General features: G+C 44.2%; 1 protein-coding gene and 1 long non-coding RNA gene across 2 annotated transcripts; one reads left to right on the top strand and one right to left on the bottom strand.

Moving 5' to 3' along the window:
- Positions 1-8,994: 8,994 nt before the first annotated feature.
- LOC122421631 (putative inactive cytochrome P450 2G1) lies at positions 8,995-11,621 on the bottom strand. The gene is made up of 3 exons (XM_043437792.1): positions 11,175-11,621; positions 10,904-11,045; positions 8,995-9,316 (listed from the first exon to the last, which is right to left on the bottom strand). The coding sequence occupies exons 1-3, from the start codon at positions 11,289-11,291 to the stop codon at positions 9,135-9,137; spliced, it is 441 nt and encodes a 146-aa protein (XP_043293727.1). The 5' UTR covers positions 11,292-11,621; the 3' UTR covers positions 8,995-9,134.
- Positions 11,622-11,780: 159 nt separating this feature from the next.
- Positions 11,781-15,823, top strand: LOC122421632. Its single transcript, XR_006263536.1, has 4 exons — positions 11,781-11,836; positions 13,145-13,349; positions 15,126-15,216; positions 15,766-15,823. It is a non-coding gene; the product is annotated as an uncharacterized LOC122421632 (long non-coding RNA).
- The last annotated feature ends 6,674 nt before the right edge of the window (positions 15,824-22,497 follow it).

The raw sequence follows: 22,497 nt of genomic DNA, 5'->3' as shown, positions 1-22,497 counted from the left end.
AGCGTGCGAGCCACGCTGCAAACATGGGAACATCAGCTCTGCTTGTGCTTCCCTGTGTTTGGATTCCAAGAGCCCTGGCCCAGCTCCACGTCTCTTCTTAAAAAACAAACAGTTCCCTTATTTTTCAGGATATTACTTCCTTCAGTTTTTAAGGATCATATTAGGTAGAAAAAGCCTCCGTAGGACAGGTGTGTGTCCTGAGATCATTCTGAGGTAGGTTACTCCCATTGAATCAGCTTCTCAGGAAATTCTCTTTCCCACGGTATTATCCCCAGGCTCCTAATTAAGTCTTTTAATAGAGGCATTTGACCAGTGTTCACAGAACCCACTGCTTCATGCCGGCCTATGCTGGGTGATGCTCAGGGCACAGGGTGGCCAAGACAGCCCTGGGACCTGCCTTCATGGAGCTTTTTCTCCAGAGGGGGAGACAGATCAGTCGCCAGACAACGACAGCCCAGAATGGATAGTGCTGGGAGGAGGAGGAACGGCTAGAGGGGTCAAGGCCATGATAGTGGGACTCAGGCAGAGGGGTCAAGATCAGGATGGGGGGACATGGGCAGAGGGGTCAAGGTCAAGATGGAGACACAGGGAGAGGGGTCAGGGCTGGGATGAAGGAGGCAGAGGTGTCTGTCCGAGTCCAGAAATGGCACTTGATTCAACCCTGTAGGTTCTGGGTTAGCCACTAGAGGCCTCAGTAGGGACTCTTCAATGGGAGGATAGGGAGGGAGAGTTGCTGGCAGAGTCAGCTTGTATAAAGGCCCAGAGGCCTGCGGAGTGTGGATGAGAGCTGTTAGGAGCACAGAGATCTGGGGCCGTGTTTACTGATGAGTCTGGAGCCATGAGCAGGAGTTGGATCTGGGGATCGGGTGCGGGGGTGGGGAGTTTGGACTCTGTCCTGAAGCTGCAGGGGATCACAGAAGGCTTTTAAGCAGAGGAACTAAATGGTCAGATTTGTGTTTTAGAAAGATTTTTCAAATTTTTGGAGATGAGACTACAGGCCAAGAGATGAGGAAGTGACTCATACAGGAAACCAGGTGAGAGAGGACAGGACTATGAGGATGGAGAGAGAGGAATGGGATGGAGAAAGGTACAGAAGGAAGAACTATTTCTTCCTTGATTCTGTGTTGGCTGTACTGGGGTGAGGCTGAAGGAAGAGTCTAGTGTGGGGGAGAGATGGTAGTGTTATTTATTGGTTTGGGGAGACAGGTCAAGAACAGGTCTGAGGCAAGAGAAAAACGAGCTCAACTTTGGAATGTTGAACCATGGCATAGTCCCTGTGCTTAGGGATTTCTTAGACTAGTGGGAGAGCAGACCTGGATAAATTAAAGGCCTCAATGATGCCATTAGGATTAGTTAGTAATTTTTAGTAATAAATTGCCACTTAGGGTTGAGGATTGGGAAGGCTTGGTAGAGGAGGTGTCATGTCGTTTAAACTGGGTCTTGTGGGATGAGTTCACAATAAGGGAAGAGAGCGGGGTGGTCCAAGCGAGAGCGGGGTGGTCCAAGCTAGGTCTTGGATGTGTGAGGCAAATGGAGCACAACAGATATATTTCACAGCAACACCCCTCTTTCTCCCAACCATATCCATCAACTTTCCATCCTCTTCCTGCTAGCCTGACCCAAAACTCTTAGGAAAAACCTGGCTCATGCCTGCAAGGAAGTCTTTTTTCAAAGTTGAAGTGAAATGTGCAGAACTTAAAATGAACCCTTTAAAGCAAACAGTTCAGCGGCACTTGGGACAGTCACAGGATTGAGAAACCACCACTTTGAACAAGTTCCAAATGAGAATCTTTTGTTTTGTTTTTTCTCCTTTTTGGGGCCACTCTGTGTGGCTTATGGGGTTTTAGTTCCCTGACCAGGGATCGAACCGGCACCCTCAGCAGTGAAAGCACAGAATCCTAACCACTGCACTGCCAGGGAGTTCCCCCAAAAAGAAGCTTAAGTGAGCCTTCTTGTTTTAAATTTTAAATACTAGTACTGTGATAATGATATCATTCATTGAACTTATCATCTTAATATATGAAATTTTTAATGAGTCTGATCTTATTACAGTTCTCATAGCAAGCCTATGGTGTTGGTTTTGTCAGTCCCATTTTGCAAATGAGCTAAGTAAGACCCAAAGAGTTGGAAGTGAGTTGCTTTGGGTTTTATTGCCAATGAAGATAGAGTCTGGACATGGTCTTGTGTGATTCTAAATTCCATACTCTTCACCATCACTCTAGACTGCCAAATCCTACCTTTTTTTCTTTATGAATGATCAAAAAACTGCCCCTGATAGCCTGTCATTTTTAAAAAACTTTTTTTTGAAAAAAAAAAATCCAAAATGTTAAAATATATGTTTAAAAGGTATCTTAATAGGAAGGAGACTTAACATTCTATCGAGTTTGCATTCTTTGGAACATTAACCAAAGATTCGGTCAACCAGTGTTACCATTCCAGGTCATGGGCAGTGAAATGGTAAGTGAGCCTAGAGAATAAGAGGCTTTGGTCAGGGAGTGAAATGGTTGTGTTTCAGATTTCAGTGATGACAGGAATTAGGGTGGGTTGAACAAGAGTGTTGGTTGGAATGCAGTGAAAGAGAAGGTCAAAGAAAGCCAAGGTTTTTTTTGTTTGTTTGGACAGCTCACACCTATGGCCACCGAAATGCCTCCTTCCCAGAAGAATGGCAGGTCTTAGAGTAGAGAGAGGGGGAAAGTTTGCCAGATGACAACAGGGATGAAGGAGGCAGACTCGAAAAAAGAAAAACAAAATTTACAAGTGGGTTGAGTGGTCATACTTTGGAAGTGCTCTGAGGAGTTTCTGATTCTGGTAATGGTTGAATAGCTTCTATGGGGTCAAACAGGGCTTCCTAGGTGACGCAAGTGGTAAAGAACCTACCTGCCAATGGAGGAGACACAAGAGAGATGGGTTTAATTCCTGGGTTGGGAAGATCCTCTGGAGAAGGGAATGGCAACCCACTCCAAGATTCTTGCCTGGAGAATTCCATGGACAGAGGAGCCCAGCGGGCTACAGTCCATGGGGTCATAGAGAGTTGGACTTGCCTGAGTGACTGAGCACCCACATAGGATCAAGCATCTTGAAAATAACAACTATAAATTCAGAATAAAACATTAAAAAACCCAATTCCCTGAAATTTCTGGATAGTGAATAAAGCAGGCAGATACTGAAGGGGGCTAGAGGAAGATAATTTCGTGTTTTGTGTGTAATACACACACACACACACACACACACACACACACATATGGGCCTGAAAGCAGGCGCCCTGGAAGGTGCCATGGAGGCAGATAAAACCCAGAGAGAAAAATTGGAATTTTTCTGACTTGAAGGATCAAGGAACAGAGTTTAGGGTAATTATAACATCTGATGGTAGTGATGGCAAAATATCGAAAAAGGAGAGCGACAGAGAGGGGCAGCCCCCAAAGTTTGTATAAACACTGTCCAAATTTCAGACTGCTTTGTGAACTATTTATGTGCTAGAAAATTCCAAGTGGTATCAGCTAAGACTAAAAGAACTGAAATAAGATTTCAGAGCTGAACATTTGAGCTCAGCCAAGTTAACTGTTCCCTGAAAATGAAACAAATCAGTGTTCTTCAACAGAACATCACAGAACTCAGAGTCTCTACCATGTATCACTTGCAACAATACAGGACAAAATCCAAAATTACTAGGTATATGAAGACACAGGAAAATATAACCATACTCAAGAAAAAAGGCAATTGATGGAGAACAACCCTAGCATGACCCTAATTTTGGAGTTTAGCAGGCAAAACTTAAAAAAGCACCTGTTATGTCTATGCTCAAGGATGTCAAAATGGTGTTGAGATACAAGAGGTATTGACTCTAATTCTGATCCTGAGACTCTTTGGAAGTGGTTGAATGAGTAACTTGCATTGGAGTGAGTCTTAAAAAAAGAGCTGTGCTCTTGAGGGACTATTCGGTGTAGGACAGGGAAATGGAGAGAAAATTTGGACAGATGGTTCATATATTAAGCAACCGTTCATAGAACACCTGCTGAAGTGGCCAGGATGGCAGAGCAGGAAGACCCTGAGCATACCTTCTTCTACAGACACACCAAAATTACAACTATTTACAGAGCAACAATTGATAAGAAAGGTTGAAGACTAGCAGAAAAGATCTTCAGCTACAAGTATAAAGAAGGAACCACAATGAGGTGGGTAGCAGAGGCAGAAATGTAGTGTAGTCAAGACCTATACCCCCAGGTGGGCAACCCACAAACAGGAGGATAATTACAATTGTAGAGATGCTTGCCAAGGACCAAGAGGTTCCAAACCTCACTCCCCAACCAGGAAGTCCAGCAGCAGGAAGATGAGCCCCCAGAATGTTTGACTTTGAAGGCCAGTGGAGGTTACTTCAAGTCATGAGCCATGGCCAAAGTTTCTGGGTTTCTTTTTTAAGCCACCCAGTTTGTGATACTTGGACATGGTACCTAGGACGCTTTTCCATTGGTTCCTTGGGCTTCGCTGGTGGCTCAGACAGTAAAGAATCTGCCTGCAATGTAGGAGACCTGGGTTCGAGCCCTGAGTCAGGAAGATCCCCTGAAGAAGGAAATGGCCACCTGCTCCACTATTCTTCCCTGGAGAATTCCATGAACAGAGGAGCCAGGTGGGCTACAGTCCATGGGGTCACAAAGAGTTGGACACAGCTGAGTGACCAACTCTGTTTACACTAGGAAGCTACCAGGCTTAGCAAGTTAATACATCCATTAACAGAAAAATGGATAAGAAAAATATGGTGTATCTATACAATTGAATTTTATTCAGCCATGGAAAAGAATAAAGTACTGTTCCATACTATCACTAGCAGGAAACTTGAAAACATTATGCTAGGCAAAAGAAGCTAGTCACACAAACGATCACATGATTGTATGATTCCATTTACATGAAAGTCAAGAATAGAGAACCTATAGAGATAGAAAGTAGATTAATTGTTGCTTAGGATGGGGAGTGGGGTGACAGAGTAGAGGAGTGACATCTAGAAGGTATGAAGTTTATTATTATTTTGCCACATTGTGAGGCAGGCATGTGGGATCTTAGTTTCCAGACTAGGGTTCGAACCTGTGCCCCCTGCAATGGAAGCACAGAGTATTAACCACTGGACCAGCAGGGAGTTCCTTATTTTTGAGGTGATGAAAATGTTCTCAAATCGACTGTGGTGATGATTGCATCTATCTATGAATGTATCAAAGAACATTTAATTGTACACTTTAAGTGGGTGGACTTTTATGACCCGTGAATATCTCATTAAAACTTTTCAGGACTTCCCTGAAAGGGAAGTGGTACAGTGGATAAGAATCTGCCTGCCAAAGCAGAGGATGAAGTTTCCATCCCTGGTCTGGAAAGATTTCACAGACCACAGGGTAACTAAGCCTGTGAGCCACAACTCCTGGGCCCAAGCTCTAGCAACCTCAAGCTGCATCTACTGAAGCCTGTGTGCCTAGAGGCTGTGCTCTGAAATGAAACAGGCCACTGCAGTGAGAAGCCCACACACCTCAATAAAGAGTGGTTCCTGCTCACCGCAACTAGAGGAAGCCCCACAGAGCAGTGAAGACCCAGCACAACCAAAAATAAACTTTAAAAAAGAGAAGAAAAAAAAAAAAAACTTCTCAAAAAGACCAAAATAAAAAAAAAAAAGCAAAGAAAATGTTCGCTCTGACTCATATATCCTGATTGGTTCTTCCTACCAGTGACATATAAAGACAATTGATTCACCTAGTTTCTGAGGGGAATTTACTCCAAGGAAATAGAAAGATACATCAACTCTCCAATCTTTTTTTTTTTTTTTTTTTAATTTTAGCCATACCACTTGGCCTTTTCCTACTGTTCATGGGGTTCTCAAGGCAAGACAGGAATACTGAAGTGGTTTGCCATTCGTGACTGAACTGAACTGATACTGTTTGGCATATGAGATCTTAGTTCCCTGACCAGGGATGGAACCCTCGCCCCCTGCATTGGAAGCATGATCTAACTACTGGATTGCCAGGGACGTCCCCTCTCAAACCTTATTCATACTACCTGGTGTCACCCCAAACCCTTGGGCTTCTTTTCTTACATCATAACCTTTGACACTATCCTGTCCTTTCATCAGAGTCTTGGCCACTCTGGCTGTTACTGTCCCGAAATAAGTCAGTCTGTCTCACTGGACTGTGAGTCCCGTGTGGTCACTGAATGAATGTAACCTCGTCATCATTATGTAATCAGGTCCTTCTACAGGGCCCTATTTAGAATAGGAATGTGTGTTGAATGTTGAATGAATAGCCCTTGGAATTTCTGGGAAGTTTCTAATTTGACTCTCCTCATCAATAAATGAAGGCTCTCTTGAGGGTCTTGAGTTCTTCCCAGAGAAAGTCCAGCAATTCTCTGCCCTGTTTCATGTATTAAAGTTGTACATAAGATAAGTTGAGCAAGATTTTTCATAACTAAAAATGTTAGATGACCATTGGCCTGTACACGTATAAGGGTATTTGTAGATCTAAAGTTCTATGTTCATCAAAGATGTACCAAATGTGTGTGTTAATGATGTGTGTTTGTATGTCTGTGTCTGTGGCGGGCATGGAGATGAGCCATTAAGATCTCCCTTCGAGAAAGAACTTGCCATTTAGCTGCAAGGAGTGCAGTGAGATGACTGCCTCTAGCCACAGCACCTTCAGGATCCACCTTGTCTCGGGGCAGTTTCCACACCCTTCCAGTAACTGGTGGTTTTAGTCTCTTATTGCCCGACTCGTCTTCCTCCCGGCTTTCCTTTCATGGATGTCAGATCTATACCCTGGTCTGAAGACTCTTCCTGACCCATTCTACTTTCTTCCTCTTTTGTCTTTCACACACATTGCCCTCCAATAAAATGATGCACTCCCAGCTGTGTCTAAACCTCTGTTTTCCCAGAAGACTCAGTTTACCTGTTGTCCATCATGGCATTTGTTCTCTATCGTGTGTATGCATGCATGCTAAGTCGCTTCAGTCATGTCTGACTCTTTGCAACCCCATGGACTGCAGCCCCCCAGGCTCCTCTGTCCATGGGATTTCCCAGGCAAGAATACTGGCCTGGGTTGCCGTGCCCTCCTCCAGGGGATCTTCCCGGCCCCGGAATCAAACCCGTGTCTCTTATGTCTTCTGCATTGGCAGACGGGTTCTTTACCACTAGTACCACCTGGGAAGCCCATACCCTGTCTCAAAACTCTCTTCCAGTTTTGAGAAAATCCCCTATTGTATGTCTCTTTATCAGAGGAAAGTCTTTGCCTCCAGCCACAGCCCCTGAATGGGTACCATGAATTCTTCCTCACCACATCCTGACTGTGGCTTGGCTAACTGGATCATCCTGCTGGGAACTTTGACTCTTGCTGGAGGAAGTGACACGAAAACACAGACAAATTAGGAAGTTGTCCACAGTGGCTTCAATGGGTCAAGAGTTCCAAGGCAGTCGTGTTCAGTGCCTGGGGGCTGGGTGGGTGGCGATGGCAGCAGCAGCCCCTCACCAGATGATTCTGGTCATTCCTTTGGGTAATGTTCTCCTGACCCAGCTGTTTTTTCGCTACTCATATTCTTAGCCTGGCTGTCCACAATTCACATAGATTTTGTGAGCAAACCAATCATCTTCCAATAGCCAGCAGACTTTTCTACTTAAAATAGCCAATGACATTTGATGTTGATTAAAAACAGGAACCTTGGCTGTTAGGGGACTTGGGAGTCTCTGGCGGGGGGTGTCATGGTGAGAAGGAAGCTGTAAAGGATGAGCTGTTATCCCTAGAGTGATGCTTGAACCCCCTCTTTCTCTCATGCCCTACCTTCAATACAGTAGCAAATGCACTGTCATGTTTTTGTTTAGTCTCTCAGATGTGTCTGACTCTTTGCAACCCCATGGACTGTATGTAGCCCACCAGGCTCCTCTGTCTATGGGATTCTCCAGGCAGGAACATTGGAGTGGGTTGCCATTTCCTTCTCCAGGGGATCTTCCTGACCCAGGAATTGAATCTGTGTCTCTTGTGTCTCCTGTGTTGGTAGGCGGATTCTTTATCACTGAGCCACCTGGGAAGCCCCTGCAGTCTGGTGCATCGTAATAAATTACAAATCTGTCATCTTCTCCCCACCTCCACTGGTTCTACTGCGTCTGAGTCAACACTGCTGCTTGTCGTAGCTTCCTAGTTGGTCCTTGCTCTGGTCCTTACTCCCTCCCTCAGTTTATTCATTGACTAACAGCTGGCACAAGCCATTTAAAACATGTCAATACCTGTCATCTTATGTTCTCCAACCTTCCCAAAGACCTCCATTGCACTCAAGTCCTCACGAAGGCCCCACATAATCTGGCCCTTTAACCCTTTGCCTTCATTTCATTCACTCCTATGCTCTCCCTTCCTCCTCTACTCCAGCCGTACCTGTCTGCTTGTGGGTTCATGAGCACACAGCCAGTCTTTTGCCTCACGGCTCTCCCCTTTTTAATTGTTCTGCCAGGAACATTCCCTCTCCAGATACCTGAACAGCTTGCTCCTTATAGCCTTATGAAACCACCCATGCCACCGATTTAAAATTCTAATTCTGGAATTCTTTTTTCTTTTCTCCTTTTTTTTTGAGAAATTATTTATTTGGCTGCAGCAGGTCTTAGTTGCGGCCTGCAAGCTCTTAGTTGTAGCTTGTGGGATTTAGTTTTCTGGTCAGCTCCCCTGCACTGGGAGCTCAGAGTCTTACCCATTGGACTACCAGGGAAATCCCCTACTTTGCTTTTCTAATGCATAACACCATTTGAAAATTTTATTATGTTTATTCTTCATTATATACCTTTGGTCATTACTGGGGAAAGGTCAACGGAACAGCATAACGACATGGAGGTCTACAATAAGAATTTGGTACAGGTAGAAACCTAGGTGGAGGTGAACAAATGAACTTAAAATCTGCAAGCTTTTGCCAAAGTCTCGGCCAGGGCATTGCTTTTCTGCTGGATGTAGAAGGTATACAGCTCCATATTTTGGGATGACCCCTGCTGACCAGTGTCCCGTGACAGTGTAATAGTGCCTTCTCTTAGGATCGTTGTGAGAATTGAAGGGGGATGAAGAGGTCGGGTGCGCCTGGACACTTGGGCAGAGCTCTGTTCTCCGACGGTTCCTTCCACGTCCAATAGGGGGCGCTCAGCGGACCATGAAGCAGAGCTCGTAGGTCGGAGGGATGTTGCCAAAGCCTGAGACCTTGGGCGTGATGTCGATGTCAGCAGGTGGTACCAGAGAGCGGAGGGAGAAGTTTTGAAGGATGGAGGTGAAGTAGAGGAAGAGTTCCATGCGGGCCATGGCCTCGCCCAGGCAGATGCGTTTTCCTGTGGGCACAGAGAGGGGAGAAAGGGGGCGGGGGGAATAGTGGGGAGAGGCAGACCCGGAATCATGGAGAGGGTTCCGGTCTCACCACCGCTCAGCCTCAGCTGCCTCCGCTGTATCTCTGGGGTCATGATAATACCCACTTTTTAGGGTTATCATAAAGATGCAGTGGGTTTCTACAGTTAATGCTCCGCTAGGATCTTCCACGTATAGGGGGCTCAACACGTGGAAGCTACTTCACTGACGGCACACATTCCAACAGATTGTAAGACCGAATGGTTGTAAAGGATCCATGCATTTAAAGTCTTTTCATTTCTGGTTCTTTTAAAGGTTTAGGAAGTGCCTACAAGGTGCCAGACACTGGTGAGGGAAAACAAAAGCTCACACTTAGATAGTGCTTGATCTACCAAAAAAAAAAAAAAGAAGTGAATATATATATATATATATATGTGTGTGTGTAACTGATTCACTTTGCTCTACAGCAAATTCTAACACTACCTTGTAAATCAACTATACTCCAATAAAAATTTTAATAACAATAGTGCTTACTGTTTGTCAATCACTCTTCCAATGCTTTGGAGAGATTAGTCTCCATTTCACAGACAGGGAGCTGAAGTAACTCATTCATGGCCCCACTGATGGTGTTTGTAAGTGGTGGAGTGTGCTGCACTGACACCAGGTTCAATATAGCTTACACTTAAAATGCGATTTTTCAAAGACATTGTATTATGAGTTACCAAGCTGCTGTTCATTGGATGTATCTTTCCTGCTCCCTGTTTTATACTGTCAGCAAAATAAGAATCTTTTAACATTTTTAAGTGGTTAAAAAATCAGAAGAAAAATAATATTTTGTGACATGTGAAAATTAAAATTCAAGTGTTAATGTGCATAGTTTTTTTTTATTCTGCATCCATCACAGACATGCTTTTTTCTTTTTATTGTTTTTTGGCCATGCCATGCAGCTTTCAGGATCTTATTTCCCCCACCAGGGATTGAACCTGGCCCCATGCTGTGGAAGCTTGGAGTCCTAACAACTGGATCACCAGAGAATTCCCCAGGATGGTTCAGCAGGTAAAGAACCTGCCTGCGACACAGGTGACATGGGTTCAATCCCTGGGACGGAAGGATCCCCTGGAGGAGGAAACGGCAACCCACTCCAGTATTCTGGCCTGGAAAATTCCACAGACAGATGAGCCTGGTGGGCAACAGCTCATGGGGTTGCAAAGAGTCAGACACGACTCAGTATCAGCATCATTATTTATGAATGTCTATGGGTGCTTTCACAGTACAATGGTGTAGACTGCATAGTTCAAAGACCAGCGAAACCTAAAATATTTTATATTTTGGCCCTTAGAAAAAATATGCTGGCCTCTATTTAGTGCTATTACTTTTCTAATTATCAGAGTCCATGGTCCTGATATTCCATCATTCTGGAATTCTGGGATTCTAGTATTGTATGAGTCTATGAAATAGCACCCAGCTTCCCATTCAAACCTGAATGTCAAATACAGACTAATGATTGGGGGACATATCTAGCGTGTTTCTGCAGAACTGTTGGGGGTGGGGGGACTCAGACCATAGACACCTACCAGAGGAAAAAGGCACAAAGGCTTCATTCTTCTTGAAGTGGCCTTGCTCGTCCAGGAAGTGTTGTGGATAGAAGGCATCTGGGTAGCGGAAGTATTTGGGGTCTTTGAGGACAGAGCCAAGAAGAGGAAAGACGTCGGTACCCTGGGGTGAAGATGGGTTCAGTTAGGAGAAATCAGTGTTGGAGTCTGGAGAATGGCAGGGACCCAGGAGGAGTGGGGGTACAGTGGGGTACAGGGGGAGGCGGGGATGACAGGGGAGGTGCAGCTCCACCTTGGGCAGAAGGTAGCCTCGGAAATGAGTGTCCCGGATGACATTATGGGGGACGCCCATGGGCACGATATCTGTAAGTCTCTGGATCTCGTGGATCACGGCATCTGTGTAGGGCATCTTGGCCCGGTCATCGACACTTGGGATCCGGTGTGGTCCAATCACCTGGTCAATCTCTTCATGGATCTTGGCTGGAAAAAACCAGAACACACAGCAGACAAAGATGCAGGAGGTGTTTCTGGAGGCCAGGATTGGGTCATAGGTTTGTGTCTTCAGCTCTGTATGTATTTGGACTGTCTCTTTATTCTTAACTGTGGACACATTGGTGGGGCTAATAAACACTCTTTCCAGTAGTCACGTACAGATGTGAGAGTTGGACCATAAAGAAGGCTTAGTGCCAAAGAATTGATGCTTCTGAATTGTGGTGCTGAAGACTCTTGAGAGTCCCTTGGACAGCAAGAAGATCAAACCAGTCATTCCTAAAGGAGACCAACCCTGCATATTCACTGGAAGAACTGATGCTGAAGCTGGGGTTCTGATACTTTGGCCATCTGATGCAAAAAGCCAATTCACTGGAAAAGACTCTGATGCTGGGAAAGATTGAAGGCAGGAGGAGAAGAGGGCAACAGAGGATGAGATGGTTGGATTGCACCACTGACTCAATGGTGAGTTTGAGCAAACTCTGGAAAGACGTATCTGGAGATACTGAAGGACAGAGAAACCTGGTGTGCTGCGGTCCATGGGGTCACAAAGAGTCAGACACGACTTAGTGACTGAACAACAACAACAATGCATAAAGCCCATGGAGTTGTAAATTGCACATGTAATCCAGTATGCAAGTGATTGAGGTGTCCATTAGATATTAGATGATTTATATTAGTAAAAGACAACTCAGACAATGAAGGAGAAACTAGATGAGTCTGAATGGAAATGTTAGTCTCTCCCATTGTCTGTAACAAGAGAAATTTGTTAGTTTGTTTTGAATTACGTTAGAAGGTATGCTCAGGTAATCAGTTGTGTCCAACTCTTTGTGACCCTATGGACTATACATAGTCTGCCAGGCTCCTCTGTCCATGGGATTCTCCAGGCATGAATACTAGGGTGGGTTGCCATTCCCTCCTCCAGGAGATTTTCCTGACTCAGGGATCGAATTCGCATCTCCTGCATTGCAGGCAGATTCTTTACTGCTGATTCACTGGAGAAGCCACATTAGAAGGGAGAGGGGCCAAAACTGGGATTTTTCCTTTGGTGAGTAAATGAGTTTCTCATTACTGGAGTTACCCAACCAGACCAGATTACAGTTTACTGGCGATGGATTCTATTTGATTCTGCCACTATAGTTGGCCAAATAATGGCCATCAAGGATACTACCTTCTAATCCCTGGAACCTGGGGATGTTACCTTCCATGACCAAGGACAATTTGCAGATATAATTAACTTAAGGGTTTTGAGATGGGGAGATTATTCTGAATAATCCATATTGACTCTAAAAGTAACCACAAGTGTTTGTATAAGAAGGAGGCAGAAAGGTCAGAGTCAGAGAAGGAGATGTGACAATGGATACAAAGAGAGATTTGAAGATGCAATGCTGCTGACTTTGGAACTGGAGCCCAGGAATGCAAGAAATACAGTTCCAGAGGTTGGAAAAGGCAAGGAGTCAGATCAACCCTGGTTTGACCCAGTGAAAGCCTATTTGAACTCCTGAAGTCCAGAACTGTTAAGATAATAGATTATTGTGGCTTTAAGCTACTAAGTTGCTCATAACTCACCACATAAGAAACTATCTTCTTCTTGTAATTCAGTCACTAAGTCATGACCCTTTGTGACCTCATGGACTATAACATGCCAGGCTTCCCTGTCCTTCACCGTCTCCCAGAGTTTGCTCAGATTCGTGTCCATTGTGTCAGTGATGCTATCTATAACCATCTCATCCTCTGCCGCCCCCTTCTCCTTTTGCCTTCAATCTTTCCCAGCATCAGGGTCTTTGCATCAGGTGGCCAAAGTATTGGATAAGAAACCATGACAGGCACCAAGCAGAAGATGAAATTAAATGACTTTCCAAGCCAGAGATTCTGAGATTCCACATCCTGAGGTTCTAAAGTGTGAAGAGTTGAAAGCTGTGTGATTGTAAAGTTTCAGGATGATGTCTTCTTTCCTGTGGGGAATGAGGTCTGCCAGGTAAGCGGCTCAGGTGGACACTCACCTTCCACCTCAGGATGCTTCATCATGAGCAGCAATCCATAGCGGAGTGTAGAGCTCACTGTCTCAGTGCCAGCGAAAAAGAGGTTGAGGGTGGTCAGGACCAAATTCTTGAGGTTGAATTCTGTGTGGGGGTTGTTTTTATCCTGAAAATGAGAGAGATGATAAATAGACTCACCATCTTCTGCCTTCATCTTGTTTTCTCCCTGTGTATAAGGTAGGGCTTTGTGAAAACGATAGATGGGTGAACCAGATGAGTATCTGGGAGAGGAAACAGTCAGAGCAAAGGTCCTGAGGCAGAGGTGTGTCTGGTGAGGAACAACAAAGAGGGGGCCAGTGTAGCTGCCAGGATAGTTGGAGTGTAGTGAACAATGGGGAGAATGAGGGAGAGGGAAGTGGAGATTGCCTTGTCAGATTTGAAAGTTCTAAGACATTAGGGTACATGATTTCAAACTGCTGAAGGACTTCCCTGGTGGTCCAGTGCTGAAGAATCTGCCTTGCAATTCAGGGGTTGCAGGTTTGATCCCTGGTCGGGGAAGTAAGATCCCATGTGCTTTGGAAATACTGAGCTCTTGCGCACATGCTGCAACTAAGACCCAACGCAGCCAAACCAATAAATAAAAAATAAACAAAGGTCAAATTTCAATCAAATATCTGTTTGTCAAAAACAAAACACCTGCCGACTATAGAGGTTCTACAGTAGAAAAATAGAAATTCCTAAATTTATAAGATCCTAAGAATCCATGATGCAGAGTTACTAAGCTTCTAAATTGCTATATCTCTAAGACTAAACTTTTAAAAATTTTTGGAAAAAAAATTGATTTCTTAGCCACACCACTTGGCATATGGAATCGTAGTTCCCTAACCAGAGATAGAAACCACACCCCCTGCATTGGAAGCTGAGAAGACATTAAACTTTTCATTTTAAAGTTTAAATTCCAAAGCTTAGACTTTAAATGTTTCAGCTTGGCAAATTCTAAGACTCTAAAAATGCATTCTACGTTTCTGTGTTTGCAAGTCTCTGGTGTATCAGATTAGAAAGGTGTACGATTTTAAGTGTCCATGTTCTCAGAAGTTTTAGCTTCAAAGTTTAAGAGTGTAAGAGTTTATACCTTAATAGTTTCTATATCTCATCTATAAATAAAAGTCAACCTGGTGAAACAATGCTTGGCGCTTGACATACTGTCATCAATATGTTTACAGATGAGTCTAAAGTTGTAGGCGCTAGGGATGGGAGAGATGAGAGGAAAGGACTGGGGGCAGAGGAAGAGGGACCTGGTGCATCTTGATGAGGAAGCAATCAATGAAATCCCGAGGGTTCTGGGGGTCAAGCGAGGCTTCGTTGATCTTGACCCTGGAGGCAATGAAGTCCTTGAGCTCCTCTATCAAGTAGTAGATGCGATTGTGTCTTCCTGGCAAATATTGCATGATTCCAGAATACATGTCATACAACTGTGGGGAATAAGCAAGGGATGTTTGTTAGCAATGGGTACCAGAGGCCAGCCTGGGCTGAGTCTGGAGTCCAATAGCTGGGCTTAGCATCCAGCACAGGATCTGAGAATTGCATGAGGCTATTTGCTTCTTGGACACCCAGGGCATCTTTGATACTTGCCTCCCAAGATTGTGGGGAGGAGTTAGTGAGGAAGAGGCAGGGGCTTAGTTAACAGAGGTTGGGGGGTGGACAGAGAGATGGCTGATGGGCACCTGGGCCCAGGATGTGCTCATTTCTATGAAACTCTGGTTGATCATTTGCAGCAACTTCAGGAACTGCTCATCCTCATAGTCAAAGCGACTTCCAAAGACGACGGAACTGATGACGTTGGAGACAGTGCGGCTCAGGAAGAAAGTAGGTTCGATGCGAGCCCCTGAATAATGGAAGTTAGAGGCCATGAGTAGGAACATGGAATGTGACATCATTCAGTTGCAGATATGTGTCCTGGCTCAACTGCTTAATAGCATTTGATAGTGATTTCATGTTTGTGTTTTGAGTCTAACTTTCCCAATGTGCAGGTTGGTTTAATAAGCACCCGAGGGACTTCCCTAGTGGTCCAGTGGCTGAGACTCCATGCTCCCAGTGCAGGGGGCCCGAGTTCAATTCCTGGTTTGGGAACTGGATCCCACATGCTGCCACTAAAGATCCTGTGTGCCTCAGCTAAGATCTGGTGCAGCCAAATAAACAGATAAAAATATGTGAAGATTAAAAAAATAGCCACCTCATTGGCTCATGAAAATTCAATGTTAATTATCAATGTAAAATACTTAGCACAGTGCCTGACATGTAATAAACATGTGAGAGATGCTAGTGGAGCTGAATCCTTATTTTTTGTTATTAGAAGTTAATTATACTGGGACTTCCTTTGTGGTACAGTGGATAAAAATCTGCCTGCCAATGCAGGGGGCACAGGTTCAATCCCTGGTCTGGGAAGATTCCACGTGCTGAGAAGCCGCTAAGCCAATGCCCCACAACTACTGAGCCTGAGTGCTCTAGAGCCTGAGAGCTACAACCACTGATCCTGTGCGCTGCAGCTACTGAAGCCCTCTCGTCAAGAGCCTGTGCTCTGCAATGAGAAGCCCACACACCACAACGAAGAGTAACCCCTGCTCGCTGCAACTAGAGACAGCCTGCACAGAAATGAAGAACCAGCGCAGCCAAAAATATTAAAAAAGAAGAAAAAAAAAAGAAGTGAACTGTCCTGGAGAGTCACAGAGTTTTGGAAAGAAGTGGAGGTAAGGGATGCACTAAAAAATAGAAAAGAATGGCTAGATTTGGCCTATCTCTACCAATGATTCCATCTGCACTATTTAAAAGAAAATTCTTCCCTTGGCCTCAGCTGCACCATCTATAAAACGAGATGCTGGTCAGGCCAGTGGGTATGGGGACAATTTCCCTAAAGCAATGCATATAATCACAATTAGTTTTGCAAATAATTTCTAGGGGTACCTGAGTATACAGAGTCTTTATGCAGACCATTTGGCACCCATGGAGCCCAAGGGAAGAGTCTAATGTAGAGAAATTCGTCTCTATTTCTGTATCTAATTTATTCATCTCTGTATTTCTTGGCCTCTGTGTCTTTTTTCATTAGACCCAGACATTCCAGATCTTATTTTTGGGTGGATCATGGATCCCTTTAAAAATGTAATGAAATGGTATAATGTTTCAGATTCGCAAGTTGAAAAAGTTCTAAAAATCTTTCACAACGATGTAAATATATGTAACACAACTGAACTGTACACTTAGAACAGTTTGTTGTTGTTGGGTTGCCAGTAAATGTCCAACTTTTGGGGACCCCATGGACTGCAGCACACCAGGCCTTCCTGTCCCTCGTCATCTCCTGGAGTTGGCCCACATTCATGTCCATTGATTCGGTGATGCCATGCAACCATTTCATCCTCTCATGCCCTCAGAAATAGTTAGAGGGGCAAATTTTTACATTATATGGTTTTTACCCAAATTTCGTGTGTTTGTATGTGTATGTGTGAATATATACCTAGTTAGATAGATAAATTTAATCCTATCACCACAAAAAGGCATAAACTCACATATTGGCAAAATCTATACTTGATATGAAGAGCTCAAAAACTCCTTAAGATCCACTGACTCAAGTCCCTGGACAAGGGATCTCTAAGGGTCTTTAAGTGTTAACTTTTAACATGGAATCTGGCTAGAAATCTCAGTAAATCCTTCATCTTCTTCATCCTTTCCCACTCCCAAACTTTCTCCCACTAAAGCCTATCTTCTCATGACTGAGCTCTCTACACCCCCACCCCCCAAGTCCCCTTGTAGCCCTCCTGGCTGGTGTCCCACATACCCTTGGTCTTGCGTAATTCCACTAGTAGGAAGCCGGCCTCCTCCTGGATCCGCTCCTCAATGCTCCTCTTTCCCATCCCGAAGTCCCGAAGAATGGTCAGGGAGAAGCGTCGGAGAATCCTCCATCGTTCTCCATTAGCCAGAGCGACACCTGCAGGGATTTCAGGGTCAGGCTCCCGTCTCCCCTCTTGTTTGTGCCCAGCTCTGTGCTGGACTGGGAGGGTGCCAGGATACGACAGCTGTAAACTTTCCCCTCGGGGATGCCTCGTTCAACCTTCCAGGTTTAATGGGGAAACTAAAGTTCCCTCCCTGCTGGACCCCCCAAAACAGCCCAGGACTGAGACGAAGGAAAAGGAATCAGGCTAGTAACGACTGTGGGAGATTAAGGAGAGTTTCTTACAGGCTAGAGACCTGGAACTGGATAACTGCATATAATGGATGGATACCTAGGAATATGGGGGGAGATATAGATAGAATGGGCTTCCCTGGTGGCTCAGTGGTAAAGAATCTGCCTGCAATGCAGAAGCCACAGGAGATGTGAGTTCCGTCGCTGGGTCAGAAAGATCCCCTAGAGGAGGGCATGGCAACACATTCCAGTATTCTTGCCTGGAGAATCCCATGGACAGAGAAGCCTGGTGGGCTAGGGTCCATAGGGTCACAAAGAGTTGGACATGACTATAGCAATTTAGTATACAAGCATAGATAGAATGTCATGTAGAGTACATTGGAATGGGGAGACTTTATATATTCTATGTTCTACTTGGATTCTCTAGACGTATGTGTAAGTGTTCACAGAAGATCATACCTGTACACTAATATACCCACACAAAAGGAGTTACTATGTAGTAAATAGTATTTAGAAGTTTCCGGATGTGCATGCATCAGTGAATTAATGTTTGGAAATTTGATGAAATGATTTTGATAGATTAATGAATGGAAGAAAGTGTTTGTGACTGGAATGATTGATGAATGGATGGATGAAAGACTTCTGGATGGGTAAAGGGCTAATGGATGGATGGTTGGAGATGTATGGGTAAATGGTTGGAAAGGTGTATGGATGACTGAATGATTAATAGGTGGATAAATGATGGAAGGAAAAATGAATGGATGGATGAAATGATGACTAGATGGGTAAGTGAGAAGATGATGTAAAGGTCAATTTATTGGAAAAATACTGATATTTGTATAGAAAGTCTAATGAATAAATGAATTTTTTTGGTGGCTGTATGGATCAATGGAAAAATGGATGGATGGAAGGAAAGGTATAGGGATAAATGGGTGAATGAAAGTATCAAAAATGGTGTGAGGCTGCTTGGAATTGAATGATGTGGACAGTTAGAGACGTGCGTGCATGCTAAGTTGCCTCAGTCGTGTCTGACTCTTTGTAATCCTATGGACTGTAGCCCTTCAGGCTCCTCTGTCCATGGGATTCTCCAGGCAAGAATTCTGGAATTCTGTCTCTGGAGCCATTAGAGATTGATGTGTAGGAAACATTAGAAAGGTGTCTGTGGAGGATGCAGAGACCTATGGGTTGGGTCTGTGTGTGTATATATAGGAAGATAAAAAGTAAGCTTGGGTATGAGAGCTTGGTGAATTACAAGAGTGCCATTCGTCCATCAAAAATAACATGAGTAACACAGACGAGCCTCTAGAGTCAGACGGTTTGGGTTCAAAGTAAAATGATTCTACCACTTACTGTTACTACTACTGTTTCTTATTCTCAAATTCCTCATTTGCAAAATTAGGAAGACATTAATAGCTCTCAGAGAAGTCACAGCAGTAATTCATTTAGAGTACTTATCAAAGAAGCGGGGACATAGAAGTACATTACACTTTGTGATCACATTTTGTTTTTATTTTTGTTGTTGTTACCTACCATGACCTTGGAAGTTTCGCTCTATTGAAGCCAGTTCTCCACGGCCACTGAACTCATCTGCTCGGTCAACCAGGGCCTCCTTCACTGCTTCATGTCCACATAAAACAACCACTGGCCGGGGACCCATGTACACGGTGAAGACTGGACCATATTTCTCCTTGAGCTGAGTGAAGGAAGACATAAGAGGAGGTGGCTGATTGCAGTACTAAGTGACAACAAGTCAAGGATTTTAGGAGATGGCGATTTCAAGGAACATGGGAATAACAGATAAAATTGAGTCCTGGGCTTGGAAAGCCTACTGATAAAGAGACACAGAAGTCTTGGCTTCTGTGATCCTGGGGAAGATCCCCCAATGCTGCTACAAGCCTTGCTTTCCGCATCTATAAAACAGTGGACCTAGATGAGATGGAATTCCAAGATCCGTGTGTCTCGTCCTGAAGTACTACCTTTTCTAGAATAATCCTAAGATTTCATGATACTGAGTCAAAGTCTGAAGACCAACAGAGTGCCTCTAAGAGTTCTTGTGTCTAAGGATAGAAGGTACTGTTTATTCCAGGGACTTGCCTGGAGGCCCCATGGTTAAGACTTTATGCAAGGGGTGCGGGTTTGATCCCTGTTCAGGGAACTAGGATCCCACATGCCTTGTGGCCAGAAAACCAAAACAGAAAAACAGAATCAATATTATAATAAATTCAACAATGACTTTTAAAATGGTCCACATTAAAAAAACTCTTTAACAAGTAGTGCAATGCAACATATTTTTCTTTTTAAAGAAGAAGTTACTGTTATTCCAAAGTCCTGAAGGTCTTAAGTTTCAATGTGCTAGGAGTCTGTTTCCAAGAGTTTAAGATTCTGGAATTCCAGAAATCTAAGGTTATGTTTCCAAGAGCCTTTGTTATAGAATTCAGAAATTTCTACACTGTCTTCCTATAGAATGAGTTGCTTCTAGGTGTGTGAAAGTAGACAGACTCACCTTCATGAAAGACTGAAAAGTGGCATCAGTACGAACTTGCAACACGTTCCCCAGGAAAGGGATCGGTGTGGGACCAGGCGGCAGCTTTCCCCCTTTGCTCATCCGTTTCCAGGCGATGAGGATGAGAAGATAAGACAAGCAGAGTGCTAGAAAGATGGTGAAGGCCCCTCCCAGCTCCATGGTGCCAGGTCGAAGGACTGTGCCCAGGGCATCAGATCCTACCTAAATACATCCTGGGAAATCGACTCTGCAGAAATCTGAACACCCTGGGATTCAAGTTTTCTGGGTATGGTTGTCATGAGGGAAGAGATTGCTTTATCTGGGGGGTAGTTATATAACCTATAATCTCCCACCTGTAAAAAGGTGGATTGAATTCACCCAGGGAAATCTACTGGGGGACGTACCCCTTTCTTCATATTTCCCATCTCTCAGTTCTCCCTCAGCTCAGCTTCCAGTTAAGCTTGTCTTGGTAGGACGTGAGAAGCAGTTGAATGTCTTTCTTAAGGCTATTTCATTTAGGGATCATACAATCTGAGTTCCATCTTTTCTTTATCAGGTGAGTCACATAACTCTCTTGGACTCAGTTTCCCTGTCTGTCGAATAGGGTGAGCATACGGTTTTAGAAAGCCTTGATAGAAAACAGAGATGGCTCCTCTCTCTTTGTGCTTAGTCGCTCAGTTGTGTCTGACTCTTTGCCACCCCATGGACTGTAGCCCGCCAGGCTCCTCTGTCCATGGGGATTCTCCAGGCAAAAATATTGGAGTGGGTTGCCATTGCCTTCTCCAGGGGATCTTCCCAACCCAAGGATCGAACCCAGGTCTTCCACATCGCAGGCAGATTCTTTACCATCTGAGCCACCAGGGAAGCCCCCTCTCTCTTTGCCAGATCCTAATTAATTAGTTCTTTTTTTAAAAAAGAGAAAAATGAAAATTTAGAACAGTAAAAGAAACAACTCAGTTGAAAGGGTTTAATTCAACAAGTTTTACTGTTTTTACTCAAGATAATATTAAATAATAATAACCAAAGTTTACCTGTGCTACTTTATCAGAACTTTATTGGTGGGTGTGTGTGTGTGGGTGTGTGTGTGTGTGTGTTTTCATTTTCCAAGTTTGAGATGTAGGAACCACCTCTGAGACCCAGTCTCATCATCTCTAGAGACATGACCGAGTGATTGCTCTCTGTAATACTCTACATAATGGTTTTCCATCCTTTTGCACCAAATATTTATAAAGTTTCTTTACTGACCTGAAACAAAATTCCTGGGAATTATATTCTACCTACACATGTTATTGAACACAACTCAAAACCCTTACCTGTATGTTGATTCTCAGGCTTGGAAATTGAATCTGCTAGGAAGCCTGTAGATTTGGGTTAAGACTTGGCTGTCTAGGCTGAGGGGTCCTGTGATCACAATGGTAGGAACTCTGGGAAAACTGAGTGATTCACACAGCACCACCTTCTCCATCTTGGATCTGCTGCTAGAATGGCTTTCATGGAGTAAGAGTAAGCTCTAGGCTGCTTCTTTCAACTCTCACATCTTTCGCCCCTTTTTTACATTCTGACCACCTCCCAATGCACACACTTACACCCATTCAGGATTAGATACTTAAAAAAAAATTTATTTGGCTGCCCTGGGTCTTATTTGCAGTAAGAGCTGCAGGATCTTTAGTTGCAGCATGTGGGATCTAGTTTCCTGGCCAGGGTCAAACTCAGAACCCCTGCACTGGGAACATGGAGTCTTAACCACTGGACCACCAGGGAAGTCCCTAGACTCAATCATCTGTGATGGTGACGGTTGTGAGTTTGGTCCTCCCATTCAGACAGGTTGGAGAGAGAAAGTATTCTTCTGGATTCAGCAGAAGGGAGGATAGCTAGAATTGTGTTGTTTTTTTTTCCCTAGGGAGGCAAGATAAGTGAGTCTGGGAGATCTTTATGCACAGTCTAAGAAGACTCATTATAAAAGATGTTTTATGCTATGAAGGGTGAGCTAAAGACTGAGTTCCAAGACTGAGCTAAATGGCTTCTCTAAACTGCCATTTTTCTAAGATTCTGTGGTTCTCCAAATCTGTTGTTGTAATGTTTGAGGATTCCAGCATTCTATAATTTTAAACTTTCAATCTGAGCCACCTCAGACGGTAAAGAATCTGCTCGCAATGCAGGAGATCCAGGTTCAATCCCTGGGTCGGAAAGATCCCATGGAGGAAATGGCAACCCACCCAATACAAGACAGTATTCTTGTCTGGAGAATCCCATGGACAGAGGAGCCTGGCGGGCTACATTCTGTGGGGTTGCAAAGAGTCAGATACAATGAGTGACTAACACACACAAGTTTTCAGTTCTCTATGGATTCTTCCAGTGGAGAGTGGGGATCAGCATTTAAAAAGTTGGGAGCTACGGGGAGAAGGGCAGAATTTCCTTTCAGTTCAGTTCAGTTGCTCAGTCATGTCTGACTCTTTGCGACCCTATGGAC

This window comes from Cervus canadensis, chromosome 18 (genome assembly GCF_019320065.1).
Source record: "Cervus canadensis isolate Bull #8, Minnesota chromosome 18, ASM1932006v1, whole genome shotgun sequence".
Classification (NCBI taxonomy): Eukaryota; Metazoa; Chordata; class Mammalia; order Artiodactyla; family Cervidae; genus Cervus; species Cervus canadensis.
This window is presented reverse-complemented; position numbering and strand designations above follow the sequence as displayed.

Excerpts from the sequence above, each read along its gene's own strand:
- LOC122421631 (XM_043437792.1), bottom strand. The coding sequence starts at position 11,291 with ATGCCCTACACAGATGCCGTGATCCACGAGATCCAGAGACTTACAGAT. Across the intron at positions 11,046-11,174 it reads GAGGCTACCTTCTGCCCAAG|GGTACCGACGTCTTTCCTCT; the intron begins GTGGAGCTGCAC and ends TCTTCACCCCAG. Across the intron at positions 9,317-10,903 it reads CTTTGTGCCTTTTTCCTCTG|GAAAACGCATCTGCCTGGGC; the intron begins GTAGGTGTCTAT and ends CTGTGCCCACAG.